The sequence below is a fragment of the Eublepharis macularius genome, chromosome 6 (genome assembly GCF_028583425.1).
Source record: "Eublepharis macularius isolate TG4126 chromosome 6, MPM_Emac_v1.0, whole genome shotgun sequence".
Lineage (NCBI taxonomy): Eukaryota > Metazoa > Chordata > Lepidosauria > Squamata > Eublepharidae > Eublepharis > Eublepharis macularius.
In genome coordinates this window covers 89406921-89422602 of record NC_072795.1, presented here as the reverse complement: position 1 = coordinate 89422602, position 15682 = coordinate 89406921, and the positions used below count along the sequence as shown (strand labels likewise).

At 39.8% G+C, this 15682-nt stretch overlaps 1 protein-coding gene across 1 annotated transcript in view; it reads right to left on the bottom strand.

Annotated features, from left to right (window-relative positions):
* The window catches only part of ABRAXAS2 (abraxas 2, BRISC complex subunit), a 32994-nt gene extending 17682 nt beyond the window's left edge, over positions 1–15312 (bottom strand). Inside the window, exons 1-4 of the mRNA XM_054984232.1 lie at positions 15184–15312; positions 7778–7868; positions 3952–3988; positions 2191–2257 (exon numbers count right to left, since the gene is read on the bottom strand). Of these exons, the coding sequence (XP_054840207.1) occupies positions 2191–2257; positions 3952–3988; positions 7778–7868; positions 15184–15255 (267 nt within the window). The 5' untranslated portion in view covers positions 15256–15312. The remainder of the gene's footprint in view (positions 1–2190; positions 2258–3951; positions 3989–7777; positions 7869–15183) is intronic.
* Positions 15313–15682: the final 370 nt, after the last annotated feature.

The following is a 15682-nucleotide window of genomic DNA, read 5'->3' as shown; positions in this document are numbered from 1 at the left end:
TTCCTAGGAGGAAACATTTCCAAGGCTGTTAACTTCAGCAGTTTGTCACCCCCCCCCCACACCAACTTGAGATTCTCTTATTCGACATTAACTCTCTTGCAAGCTTAACCAACAAAGCCCAACTGAACCAAACTGCAGCAAGGGAACCAATGTCAAACTTGAGAATCTTTATGTCAAATGAGAGAATTCTGAGAATCCCTTTACTGAAGAAAGGGGGAGGTAGTTTGTTAAGCCATGGAGTTTAAAAGGGTCGGCAGTGGCTTAAAGGGCTCTTTTGAAGCTTGGGTGGAAGGAGGAGAATCCCCTCTGTCTGCTGCCTCCTCTCCTGCCCTCCAGCCTTGGCTGCTTTCCTCCAGTAACACAGAGCCAGGCTCCATTCAAAGGCGCCTGGTTCCATTCACATCACTGCCCCCTCACTCTGAGCTGCCCAGCTCTGCTGTGGCTGCCTGTGGTGACTGCCAACACCCGGATAATTCCATCCAGCAGAATCCAGCTGCCCGGATCAAATCTAGCTGAGGTTCATCCTGGGAAACCGACACAGCCAGATTATGCTGGACTGCTATAAATCCAGCTGTTTTGCTAGTTCTCAGTCCCAGACTGAATACCCTTGTTGGACCTTTATTACAGCTCCTTCTTATGTTAGCTTAAACTTTTACTTCAGAAGGGCCCTTGTCACAACCATGTGAAGTGGGCTTTGGGCCAGGGTTCAAAATTAAAGACAGTTGCCTTGGCCAATAGCCTTCACTAGACAACAATCAGGACTGTTGATTCTCCTGAGTCACTTAGCAAATTCTGATTGCACTGACTCTGGTAACCTCCTGGATTGACTGGACAGGTTACTCTGCAGTGGCTTTATTCCTATATCAAAGCAGATTTACAGATCTTGGTGCTTGGAGATTGTTGGGCTTCCCTGTGGAAACTCTTGTGAGGTTATAAAGGGCTCCATCTACTCTCCATGCTTTTTAATATCTCCATTCAACCCCAAGGAGAGATTATCCAGAAAGTCCACACACTAACCACGCTCATTCCTAGTTTTCCTTTCTACTGAAAGATAAGCAGCATATTTGCTTTTCAGCTTGCTAATTATTTGAAATTCACTCAAGACAAGATGGAATTGAACACAGTCCCAGACCTGGAAAAGTAGTAGATTTGTTTGTTCTGAATGAGGGTCACACTTTCAAGTGTGAAACCTCCTCCACTTAAATGGCACTTCTCATGAATCTCGACCCTAAGGCAGGAGCTTTAACCTTCAGCACACTATTTTGGCTTTTATAACAGCTTTGACTTCTTAGAGAACAGAGATTTTGTCTATGTCTCAGGCATTCTCCAATAATGAGCCACTGGGGGACTGCACTTGAACATTTTAGATCAGAACAAGGCAGTTAGTAATACCAACGATGAATATAGGTGAGCATACAGCTCCTATTCTGCAGGAGAGCCACTAGCTACCTCTTTAAATTCCAGGTTCCAGTTCTTATTTTTAAATCCCTATATGATCTGGGTTCATTATGCCTAAGAGACAGTGCTTTCTTCCTATCTGGATCTCTTTTCACTGAAGGCACTCTTTCACTTGGCGTCAAGATTTGCTTGAAAGGCTTATAAACTCTTTAGCTTGGTGGCTCCATATTTGGGAACTTGTTGCCATCTGCGATGCCCAGCTTTGGGTGATTAGCCTGTTTAAGTGCACTGCCATGGCTGTCCTTTCTGGCAGGGCTTGAATCTTTGTATGTGCTGGAATCCAGTATTCCATGTTTCTATTAGCAATGCTGTTACTAGAGATAAACTGCGGATTACATTTACTACAATTTTACTGTTATAAATTAAAAGTGTTGAGGAATGCTGTTTACCTCCTACTTTTGCGGATTTATTTATACTGAAGAAATAGCAATTTCCTAAATAATAAACTGCCTGTTTCTGCTGCAATGAGTCAACACTGAGAAAGTATAATAGAGCATTTTATGCCTCATCTTTCCTTCGCATACATCCTAAAGCCGCCTGAACACCTCCTCTCAAAATTAAGATTAGTCACAGGGACTGCAGATAAGACCAGTAAAGTTTTGAAGTATTTAAGACTTTCAGTCATTCCCTTATGATTCATCAAGAACAACCAACATTAAGAAGAATTTTTTCTTGCAGCATGTTTTATTCCTTATACAAGAAAAAGGAACAATTTTAAAGACACAATCTTACTTTTCTCCGATCTTTGAGAATCTGGTCCAAGTTCTCTTCATTGACTTTGCCCGCATAGTCATAAAAGCTTAGAAAAGAAAAAAAACCAGAAGCTTGACATATATCATAATCATATATAATGGGACAACATTCTTTTCATGGATGTGTATATAGGTTGAACAGACTGCTCAATCACTTCAGCATGTGTACGTAACAGAAACCACAGAAAATTGTGGGATATTTAGACAACCAAATAATGAAAACTGTGGCCTCTTTAAAACAAAACTACTACTGTTACTACCACTACCACAATTTCCATCAATAAAAGATACACAGCTAAACTGCAAAGATTATCTCTTGGAAACACTTAACCATCAATGAATTTGCTCCTGCCTCATCCTCACTGCAGTCCCCACCCCCACCTTCCATGGCATTTTGTCCTCGCAGATCCCATGACTCCAGGAATCAGCTTTCTGGGATAAAAAGAGATTGCTAGAAGGTGAAGAATTTTGGGAAAATCCGTTCATGTTCTACTGCTGGCGGGATCCAACCAATGAATCTTTCTCATCTAGTTTTTGGGGAAATGATGCTTGGAAATCTTGTTTGCGTGTCTGTTACCTACACTAGAGTTTGGACAAACTTCACTGGAAGTAGAAGTCCCTTGCTGAATAGGCCCATGCCAGGCCATTACTAAGGAGCTGTGAAAACTGTAAGTCATTAAGCTATGGTACAGGTTAATCTAATTGTTTCTGTATTAGTTTAGCTCTGTTTTGCATTCTCCTATGTGTATGAAATCCTTCCTTGTTTTTCCTTCCTCTCCTACAAGTAATGGCTTACACCGTCCCTTCATACTGTTCCCCAAAATAAAATTAAAACTTGTGGCGTTAGGAGAGATTGTGCTGTCCCCCGATTGCCCAGGTATAAAAGGACTGGGTCATGTCTAGAACAGTTCTTCTCCTGCTCTTTGCAGCTTGGACAAATCAGGTTTCCCAAAAGTAGTACCTTACCTCTGGGCCTGAGGCTGGCAAGGCTAGGGGCTGGTGGATGGGCTGTAGCTTGGAGCTGAAGGCTTGAGAGGACATGGGGAACTAGAGTTTGAAGCTGGAGCTTGGAACCTAGCTTGCGCCTTGTGAACTCGTCAAGCCAGCAAGGCTGTCCTCCCAGGCATCAGTCTAAATAGGCTGAGAGGTAACTTGGCTGCACTGCAGGCAGATGCTGGAGATCTTAAGGCTATGCAGTGCTCAGGTCAGGACCTTGCATGCAAGTACCACCATCAGAGGAGTGCTCTAGCTCAATATCTGGGTTGTGTGCAGCCATTTGGCCTTTGCCTCCTTTGTGCCACATCAGCATGGGCATTAGTTTCGATTTTCTGTTCTCACAGCAGCCATTTCCTCCCCCTGCCACCAGGGGGCTTATTTTATTTTAAATCAGCAATTGTCATATGAGTAACAGATTCTCTGAATTCCCAACTTTCATTTTAGAAAAGCCGCTCCTTTCCATTGCAGAGATATAAAGGGAAATGCACACCTCTGTAAAGAAGGGGACAGACTCAGGGCAAGGAAACCGCATACACTTTTGCCCTGTGCAACTGCTACCACTTACTTAGTAGGACAACCTCTAAGGAACTAGTTAAAGTACATTAAAATATTAAAAATGAGACTAGGTTGGAAGCTCATTTTGGTCAACATAAAAATCTTACTAACACATTGTAAGATGTGCCTTTCAAGCATGATTCATCCCAACTACATTAAGTACAGGAAAAATATGGCAAGAATAACTTACCTAAACAGTTTCGAACAAGGCTCATGATTATGGATTTCTGTAAAAAGAAAAACAGAAAAGAGTCCAGTAGCACCTTTAAGACTAACCAATTTTACTGTAGCATAAGCTTTCGAGAATCACAGTTCTCTTCATCAGATGCATGGAGGGTAAGAAGAAACTGGTCACATATATAGGCGGAGAGGGGAGGGGGAGTAGATGCAATCAGTAGCTTCTGATAAGGGGATCAGTTTGCTTCTGATAATGAAAGAAAAAAGAAAAAAATGAAAAAAGAAAATGCATATTTTAGTTGTTGAAATCCAATGAAGAAATAGGAGAGGTGCTAAGTGTCAGAGACTTAGCAAATAAGGACTTCTATTTTCCTGAACAAATGCTGCCCTCATATTTATGAGATTGCTCAGTACTAGAATTTCCCCCAAAACTAAGAGAGTAGGATCTTTAGATGTTTCTCTGCCTCTGTTGTTTAAGGGACCCCAGGACTTAGGAGGGACACATGTGCAGTGAACTGGAGCAGAAAGTGAGAAGGTAGAAAAACAAGGTTCTGCTAAGAGAATGCCATCAGGACTTTTTTTTTAGAACTGAGCCATAGTAGGAAGAAAAAATCAGAAGGGTACACAATTTTGTAAAATTTGAAACATGCTGAATTACACTTTCATTGAGCCCTCTCATTTGCTTAATTTTATATAGGCCTAAAACTCTAAGTACCTTACAAAAAATCAGAGTCTGAGGCTGTCCAAAGACGTACATTCGACACACAAATAATGGTGATCAAGGCCAGAGAACAGCAAAATTTGAGTCTATTGTCACCTTAAAGACTAACAAGATTAAATTCTCAGTCTGTGGACCAAGAAAATATAACAGCCTAAAAAATATGAATGAAACCTAAAGATAAAATCACCATTAAAAAAAACAAGTCTTACGTTTTTGAAAAAATGTGAGCTGAGAAGCATTAGGAAGGAGATAATCCTATACTAAGTTTTGTCTTCCTGTCCTCACCCACAACACATTTTTATGCAGTACAAAGTAAGAGAAGAAGAATGAGCTTTCACAGAGCAATTTTAACAGAATTAAGTGCAATACACTGTCTGCAATTTATCACTATGCATGTGAGGACTGCCTGCCCCCAGTGATTTTACTGCTTTTCCAATTCAGTAGTCCTTGTTCCCTTTAGAGAATGAATAATATTTTAAACTGCCCAAACATAGGGTAATAGTTTGCAGTTCAGCTGGAGAACTACTGAAGTGGAAAACACAGTATCAAGATACACATGGATGCACATGACCTGGCTTCTTTAATTATTATACAGAAACAAATCTACAAATATGCACCTGGGACTAGTTAACATCTCAAGGGCAAATCAAGAAGCATCCTGTTGGGGTAGGAAGAACACACAGAACTTCACCTTTAAGAATGCACCAGAATCAAACTGACAACCTCCCTATTCTTCAAAGAACTCAGCAACCAATAAGTACTTCTAGTAAACGTAAGCAAGCAATACAACTTGTACTATCACTATCAAAGATGCTAGTAATTCACAAATTCTCATATAACCAAAGTTAATTAACATTTTTAGCTCTTTAACACTGTATGTTTTAAAAATACTACCGAAGACAGATGCAGAGAAGAACAGACTACTGAGACAGATGTAGAAAAGGACTAATTGCCAGATGGATGTCCAAGCCATTAAGTAAAAGTGAGAAACTTTACAACACTTAATGAAAAATACCTGCTCAATATAATTTATATACTCTTTCTTCAATTCTCATCATGCATGGTTTTATTAAACAAAATTAATGACCTTGCCTTCTTAGAAAGCGGAGCTTGATCAGATGGATGGTCCATTTAGTTGAGCATTCTGTTTTACAATGACCAACTAGATACAGCCCAGAAAATCTAACAAGCAAGTTTCAGACGCTGAAACCTCCTGCTGTTGCCTCTTTGTGCTGGTATTCACAGAGCTACTGCCTCTGAACATGGAAGTTCAATTCAGTCATTGTGGCTAATAGACATCGATAGACATATCCACTATGAATTTGTCTCTTTTAACTTTAAAGTTATTCACATTGAGCCATCTTTGCCACACTGCCCATTCATACAGTCTGAAGTGATTCTTTTGGAGCCCTTCGCTATTCAATTTTATTTTCACCATTTTAAATTTTGTGACATCTGAAAACTTCTCTGCTCTGCTATTATCTATGGATTCCAGATAATTTATTAATGAACACCAGTCTTATTACTTAGCCCTGTGGAACTCCATGGCTTATCTGGAAGCTTTTGGAGAGGGACTGAGTTTTTTAGATGACCAATTATGTAATGTCTACTGGATCACTGCTATTATGTTTGTCTCAAAACAACCAAAGGCTGATGAGACAGGATTTCATTTTATGGCAGCTATGTTGATTCTTCCTCAATAGTGCAGGTTCCTCAATGCAGTTAGTAACACTTTTCACCAATTTACCTAGAACAGAAATTAGACTAAATGGCATATCGTTTTCTGGATCTTCTCTGAATTCTTTTATAAAGAAAATGGCATTGTGTATACTCTAGAAGGGGGGCTGAACTTAGTGACAAGCTGCATATTTTTGTTTAGAGATCAACAATTTTACATTTTAATTCCTTAAGGGAACGCTTTACCCAGATTCAAATTACATGTATTTAGTTTGTCCATTAGCACCAGAATTTAGTCACTTGTCACCTGTACCTAAGTCAACCTTCCTGACATCTATCCTAAAAACAGTAGCTCCACTGTAAGCAACTACATAGAGAAACCCAACAAAGAAATCATTCAGTTTCTCAGCAGTCCTCATCTTTTGTTAGCAATTCTCTTGTCCTTCTGTTACCCAAGGGCCCCAACAGTTCCCTGGCTGGTTTCCTGCTTCTGATAAAACTGTCTGTTTTCATGGTTTTTTTTTTAAATATGCACTTCATATTCTCTTTTTCACCTGCCTTATCATCAAATTACCTTGGGTTTGATAGAACTTGAGCTTATTCATCTTGTTTGGGCAAGAATTTCACCCTTTAAAATGAAGCCTTCTTGCCTTCCCTTGTTAACTATGCTGGCTGATGCTTAGATTTGGTGTACCCCTCCTTTTCAGCATTATACAGTTTCAGCTTTCTCTTCTCAAATCAAATGTGGTCATATTGGGCTTTTTAGGCAAACTTCCAGTTACATAAATAACGCTGACCTTAATATCACTGATTACTGTTCTCAACACCACCTACATTCAAGACCAAGTCCAGGGTTGCTTCCTCTCTACTTAGCTCCATCGTCAAGTTCTCCAAGGCACACTAATCCCTGGTCAACACATACAACAGAATGATGTAGTAATGAGAAGGCAGAATGTTAAAGTAGCAGAATAAACAGTACCACTTCAGACAGCAGGTATATGATCAGAGTTTTCAAAAGTTCCCTAAACTAATAATTACCTGTAAGAAGAAAAAGAACAGCACAACATGAGAAGGACTAGGCTGTCTCCCTGACCTTTTTATCTGAACAGGATTTTACATGGGAGAGCATTAAAAATGCAGCATACCTCACCTACTTCCCACTCTGCCACCTCAGAATTTCTGCTTTATTCTGCTGTATATAGTCCTCAGTTACAGCACTCTGAAATGTTGATCTTATTTATCTATCTATTTATTTAATTAGATTTATAGTTCACTCACCCCGCAAGTGGGCTCAGAGCAGATTACAACTATATATATGGTTGTGTATATCATATATATATATCATATAAATAAAAACATGGAAGCATAAAACAGTATAAAAACATCTTGCCTCATATTCTGGAGGCAATATCTACAGATCTGCGGACACATTACTACTTACCGATAACTTGCAGAAATTCAGTGTTGCTGATTTGAGAATCACTAATACTAAAGGTCTCTTCTTGTCTTACTTCTCCAAGCAGAAATCCTTCCTATAAAAACGATAGACTCTTTTAGTGAGTGACAAAACTATAGCTCCATGGCCTATGCCTGAAAACTATTGGCCTAAAACATCCAAAACAAATATATCTTTTTCTGTGTTGAGATCACATTACTTATGGCATGGAAGACTGCCTCCTAACAGCCTCCTAACATCATAACATTTTTCTAGATGTAAACATAACTGTTAGGAAGCAATCTTCCATGCCATGAGTAAAGTGGCATTAGCACAGAAAAATATATTTGTTTAGGATTTGTTGCTTTGACCAATTAATTTTCAGGCATAGGTCATGTGTATTCAAGTGCACATTTACCAGAGACCCCCATTATTTAAGCTGGATACATTATTTTAAAGTACATTTCTTTAAAAGTACTATCTGTAAGGATGCCAGGCAACTCTCAAAATACTTTACTTTATGAATAAAAGTTCTTTATTGATAAATTGCCAGTATCATACACTTACGCCATCTTTGCTAGGACTGGCAGCTACAGACAAGCGTCATACAGATACAGGTCCCCCAAGGCTACTCCTAATTCCTCCCCCCCCCCACTTCTCCTAATGGTTCTCTAACTTTGCAATCAGGAAAATAGGCTGTGTGATTCATGGACTGCTCAAGGTCAAGCAGGCTCCCAGGCAATGTTCCCTCTAAGCTGTGCAGTGTTGTGAGCCAAAAATCTACTCCATGAGCTGAAACAATAACTTGTATTAAAGTTGTGAGCGTGCCTCCTTTTTAAAAAAAATTAAAAAAATTAATTTCAGTCTACAAACATACAAACAAACTACAAACTAATTTGTATTGTCTCTCGCTTAAAAACAACAGTCATTCATACATGATTGTGTATTGTGTTCTCTCCCTCTTGCACCCAGTAATAGGGTGGGTGACTAAGTTCAGTGGTATAAATGCTGCAGAGGTTCAGGGCCACTGTCCTGTAGTTAGAATGCACAGACCATTGCCCACCCCAACAATTATTTTTCCAAATACCATGTGGGTGCCCGCCTGCCACCTCCTCCTCCTCCAGCTCCCCACACTGGGATGGAGAGACCCCGCAGCGGAGAGGCTGTGTGGGCGGCCGCCCATCGCTGCCTCCTCTAGCTCCTGGCACCGGGACAGAGGGACCCCCGTGGCAGGTGCAGTAGAGAAACTGTGCGGGAGCCTGATCACCCCCGCTGCCTCCTCCATCTCTCAGCGCTGGGATGGAAGGACAGCACAGCGGACTTGGAGTGGAGGCCATTTGGCTGCCTGCCCACCATCACCTCCTTTTCTGGCTCCCAGCACGAGGACTGAGAGGCCAGAGAGGGAATTCCTCAGTGCTAGGGCCAGAGTCACACCAAGCCCTCAGGAAGGCAGGGCCCAGGGCAACCCTGCGTGCACTAGGTTTCTTCCGCTGTGCGCTAAGTTATAAAAAATCATGCGCCATAGCGTACCAGTGCAGGTTAGCGGGAACAGTGCTCCCAGGCTCAGAAGAGATTACAGTCTTGGAAGAGATTATAACAGAAACAAACACCTTTCATTCTCAGTTTCTCACCCCCGGATTCAAATAACAGAAACACCTCATCAGCTTTAGCTGGAGGGGGGTATTGAATATGACAGGTGATCCTGAGCACCTGACACTATCTTGAAAAGTTTCTCTAAGAGGCTAATTAAACATGATATGCAAAAGCATATAAAAGAGCTATGCCTTTAATATAAAAGAAAAACTGTTTCAGGAGGGAGTTTTTTTTAGAGAAGGGAAGGGGGAAGAAAAGGAATAATGAGAGGAATATTAATATTTTTGATTGAATCTGCTTAAGTTGAAGACTTCAGGATCATTGCTTTGTTCTATGAGCAGGGTCTGCTCCCAGCTTCCACAACAGGAATCGTTTGTGTCCTATCACATTAAAGCCATTTTATTCTTAAAACTCTCATACAAAAAGTGCGCCTTTGAGGACTTGCAGGTCTACTAAGAATCAGAGGTACCCTGGAAAGAGACAGAGCTGTGAAAAATGCAGCTAAAGCATTCTGATAGCAGTTTCACAGTTCCTTTACTCTCTGCTATATGTCTCAAGCATGAGTAAGAAAACTGAAAGTCAGATTCTTAAGATAACCACTACAAATAAGAGCATGCTGCTCAGTTCTGAAAGAATAATGTGTTAACTATATAACAGAACTATGAAGATCATAAAAAAGTCGCAATATAGAAGCCAAAGCTTTCCTATTTTCAGCTTCAGAACAGTTGGCAGTTCAAAAGTTCATTTCCCAGAGCAAACAGGATTCATTTGTGTTTCACTGGATCAATAGTTTTTTAAAGTGAAGCAAGGGACTCTACTATGAACAAAAGCACTAAATATCTTCAGATTATAGCTCTAGAAATGGATAACACCACTTTCTTCATTGTTTAAGTTAGAAAGTTTGCCAATTAAAAAAGTGCAAGTTAAGAAATAAAGGGGGAAGTCCTTAGCACAGTTAATATTCAGTTACCACATACCTAGGACAACAGGGTGGGTTAATTAACCTCATTAAAATGACAGGCTTGAGGAATAATATTTATCAAAGTTTATATTCCATCTTACCAACCCCTCAAAGTGGCCTCAAGGCAACTCACATAAAATCTAAATTTAAATAAAATTAGCAGCAATCGAAAACACCATTCAAATGCAAATAAATGTTTTACTTTCAAAGAAAGCAAAGAATGGCTATAAAACACAGTCATACAGCATTTATTTTTTATTTTTGAATTTTTCAAAATACAAATGAATATATAAACATGGAACAATATATTTAAAAGGATAATAATTAGTAAGTAACATCAAAATGGAGATGACGGATTGATAGAATGCAAGATGAATAATAACTTAATATATAGTGATAATCTTAAGACTATCGGGAATTAGATTTTTCTATTTTTCCTCTTTTTTTATAAGACCCCAAAAAGGATACGAATCGCTTCAGGAAGCTTTGATTCGGGGTTTTTGAATCGGGCCCAGCATGCTGAGCCCAATTTGAAAATCCTGAATCATTGCGAATCGGGTCTGATTCAAGTGTCCAATTCGGGCACTTTACCCAAATTGTACACCCCTAGTGGAGACCTGAAGCTGAGGAAAATTGTAATAATATGATTTAAAGCATTAAGGGTTCTAGGGAGATCAGTGAGATATATTGCTAAATCATCAGTTAATAAGCTGAGCTTATAATCTTTTTTTCCAATTTTAATACCATGAATTAGCATTTCTATGAAATATTAAGAAATTAAAGTTAAGCATTGCTCAACCAGAGGGGCTTAGTTTCTGTACAGAAACACATGATTAAGTGTCTATTCTAACATAATGCCTTCCTCTGCAGGTGTGTTCTCAAACAGATCTCCCTTGAGGAATATATATGGAAAAATAGAATTAAAAACTTCACATGAAGTCATGAGAAGTATTTTAAAACACTACTGTAGATAAACATTTTACTGGAATGAGCCCTTTAAAAACATAGTTACAAAGGAATTGTTACATAAATATGTTCTTTTAAGAAAAGCTTTAGATGGTCAATAAATCAAAAAGATGGCGTCCTGACACTGCAAGTAAATGTACAAGTAGACTGCAAAATAATGTTGCAGATGAATCATTCATAGATTAAATTAAATAGTTCATCATTTAGAGTCAATTCTTTTATCACCAGATCTCAGTAAATCAGAGACATTATTTCAACAAAAGATTTAAATTGTGCCTCTGGTTTCATGGATGGCTTATTTCTGAATTTACGCAACAGCATTATACAGATGTAACCTTTACTCTTTTTTCATGTCTGGGTAAATGTGAAAGCCCCAAAGTCACAGTAATGTGACTTCCACACCAAAGTGTAATATGTCCTTAGAAGGCATCAAATAATGTTCTCAGGAAGCTGAAGAACTGTGGAAGCATGACGTAAAGCTATAGCTGTAAGGGTCCAAGAAAAAAATTCAAGAAAACACTTTTTCTGAGGCCTATTTTTCCAGCAGAAAATTTGAGTGAACACTGGAAAAAAAAACCTATGTCTTCTCTTTTAGAATGAATTAGATGCTTCTTACAGCAAAGTTTTTCACATTTGAAGCATATAGCAAGAAAACTTCTGATGTCTTTTGGGAAATTCTGAGAAGCACAAAAAAATCCTCCTATGATCCCCCCCTTTTTGAGTGAGAAACCCCCTGTTTAAATTAGCATTTTATTCATTTGAAATATACAGCATGAAAAGTTTGAGGACTGTCTCCATTTTTCCAATGGGAAAAAAATTGGAAAATCGGGGGCACGTTGACAAAACTCTTACACTATAATCATATATAATATTTTCAAGTTTTATAGTTTAAATGTAATAATTAATAGTTTAAATGTAATAATTAATTGCCAACAGGACTAGAGCAATGCCAGACTAAATACAACAATTTTAAAGTGACCTAACGTTTACCACACTTAAAATCCTTTAAATTTTACATAGGCAAAACATTTGGCAACAGCCAGAGTAATTTCAAAATCCACACTTTCCAAAAGTTTTTAAACCTTGTTTGCAATTAATAACTTCTCATTATAATAAAATTGGAATAATCCACACATGTCTAATACTACAAAAATACTGCATTCTAGTAAACAAAGCTCTAAAGTTTCTATCTGTCCCGTTAGCACAGTCACAAAGTCTATCAGAAATGAATATTGGACCTTTACATTCAATCTTGCAGTACTTAGGAAGGAATAAAGTTTAATCTTGATAGCATAAATGCTCTCCAACATTGTGGAATCGTTAAAAAAATCTAATGGTAAAGGCGCCTTTGGATAGGACAATGCCAAATACAAAAGAAAGCATACCCTACGGGCTCTTTGTATAGTATTCCAAAAATCCAAAGTTTACCAAGAGTTCATTCATCAAAGAATTAGCTGCTAACCTTTCAAATATCACTAACTCACTATGGTTAAGCCCCGACAACTGGAGTCTAGTCTCCATTAATTTCCTCTACAGAGTGACATATAAACCAGATTTTAATAAAGAGACACCCCATTAACTTCTGTAGTAAATAGAATTTTCAACCAGAGCCCAAAGGCCTGCACTTCAAGATATCATAGGCCCAATTCCACTCTTAGAGAGATGTTAGCCATACATCTTGGCACCCCCATGATCTTCTGCAAAAATAAGAGGAAAAGGGAATCTAATGTCCCTCTGCAGGCCTCAATCTATATTGAAACTCCATAGAGAAGCCAACCACCTACTTTTGCATTAAGCACTGAAATAACAGCAGGGACAAATTGACCAAAAAATATAGCTTTTGTTGCAAGAAAGGATCGGTTATGAATACTCTTAAGGCAGGTCCTCTAAGCCAAATTAGCTGGAAAATAGACTCCTAAATAATAAAACGGAGTTATTTGCTCTACAGGTTTTCCACTAACTTGCCAATAGTATTTCTGCATATGATTAGATTTAGAAAATACCATAACGTCAGACTTCCATTGATTTACTGTCAAACTTTTTACATTGCAACATTCCAAAAAGGTCTTTGGCAAATGATGGAAGGCCCACAGGAGACCTAGCAAGCAAAAGTGTGTCTTCTGCATATAACACTGATTCCAAGGTATCTGCTAACATTGGAGGATGAAATTTAGGGTTTAAAAAGTGCCATATTGTTTATAAATTAAACAATAATGGGGCTAACAAGCATCCTTGCTGAATGCCTTTCTGTAAAGGGAAATAATTAGACAAGTAGCCTTCCAAACTACAATGAGCCTGATCTGAAAGAGAATCATAAACTTAATTAACCATAGAAGTCTAACTGAACATTCTTCTAGTTTGTCCCATAAACAAGCACTTGGAATTGAATCAAAGACTGCCTGGAAGTCCATAAAAGTCTCAGTGTTGATGTATATTTCCTAGCTAAGTGATATAAGCCTAAACAATTATCTATTGTAGCCCTTCCAGTAACAAAACACCCCCAAACAAAAACCACACAAAATAATAATTTCATCTGACTAGCAGTCAACTCTCTGACCTACCCCTTGATGTAAATCTAGGTCTTGTATCATCTTGGCTCAACACCAATGACAAACACCTTAGTTACACTTCCAAAGCATCATGTAGTATCATTTGAAAGGCACTGTTTTATTTCACAGTATCTGCATCATGTTGATTAGGCCAAATGTCTTTCAACCCACAGAACTTATGCAGATTCCCAGAAAAACAACCATGTTTTGCCTTACTTACTTTTCTTTCCTTTCTAGCTTAAGCCCTCATTTCAGACAGTTGGAAAGTTCAATGGGAACACTATATTGCATCTCAATATCACATTACTATGCATACTTACTAGAGAGTAGGTCACATTGAACACTGTGGTGCTTATTTCTCAGTAAACATGCATAGGGTGAAATGCTAGAGTGGCAGGAATGCATTCAGCAACAATGCTACTTCCCACTGACGCAACCTCTGTGTGGACTCCAGAAATTCACTGGAGAAAAGAAGACAATCCAGTGTTTGGTGCTAGCCTAGCTCGATCAATTTTTCACTCACATGCAAATGCTTCTTGCGGAGGCAGCAAGTATGACACTTCACCAACCAATTCCTATCTATTCAGTTATCTAGATCAGCAGTACAAAGGCAAATTAAACACTGAACTAGCAGTGTGATACCTCTTCACAAAGTAGCTAGTGTACTGAACATCTACCTGTGTATTTGTTTCAGGGAAAAACACAATTTAAGTAGTTGGCCACATCCACAGAGCAATAGCCCCCAGATTCAACACCACAACACTTACCCATGCCAAACTTAGTTTAAGAGATTTTATTTTTCAAAATATACAAGACAGCAGTTACCCCATCCTGGATTTCCCACTTCTCGATCCGGAGAAGCAGTAATTTACAAGCAGTAATTTAAATTCTATCAGTATTGTAGTTCCTCCTATAACCACGGCAAGCCAGTCATCACATCTTGGGACTGACTTGCCATGGTTATAGGAGGAACTACAACTACAATCCATTGCAATAGCTTCTCCTCTCACGTTTTCTTCTATTCCCTCCCTTGTGGCTTCATTATCAGGCCAAGGGATGGCTTTCCTCAACACAGGCTGCCGTTCTCCCATCTCTTATTCCTATCTTCCCGTAAAGACCGTACCCTCCCTGCCTAACATAAGCACCTAAATGACTCTTCGGGGCCCGTCCTCTCCTGGCCTCATTTCGCTTCCAGCGGCTACCCTCCCTTCCTCCTTTCACACCCATTTCCTCTTGTCCATCTCCACCCTGGCTCACGAACGAGGGTTAAGCACTCGCCTCGCAACCCGCCCCCGGCCTCCTACCCTTCCAGGGCCAGGCGACGGGCAGACTCGAAGACTTACGTGGTCGGCACTGCTGTTGGCGCTGTAGTAACAGACGGAACTGAATGTGTAGCCAGAAATGGAAGCCGCCATGATGGAGCCCCACCACTACCTCCGACGAGGATCCCACAAACCACCGCGCCGACGCCTTCCCCGCCTTTCATCGCACCCGTTTCCGGCGCTGCCACAATGCATTTTGGGGTATGTAGTTCTTTTCCCATCCAATGCAAATTCATGGGCTGAGGGAAGAGAGTCCTTCAGTACCGTTCCGAACCGATAGCGGGGAGGGGTTGCACGACGGCATTGTTCTTGCTGGGGCTTGGCGCTGGGCTCGCTAAGAAGCCTCATAACTGGGGCAGGTCTTCTGGACCTAGCTAAGCGGAAAGGAAATCCCCTATTGGCTCCTAGTTCTCCCCTGACGCAGCCCTTAAAGGAGAAGCGGCCTGTTTTCCCCTCCCCTGCCCCACAGAGTCGGAAGCAGCCGCTGCTGGGCTGGGAACCTATCACAATAACGGTAGGA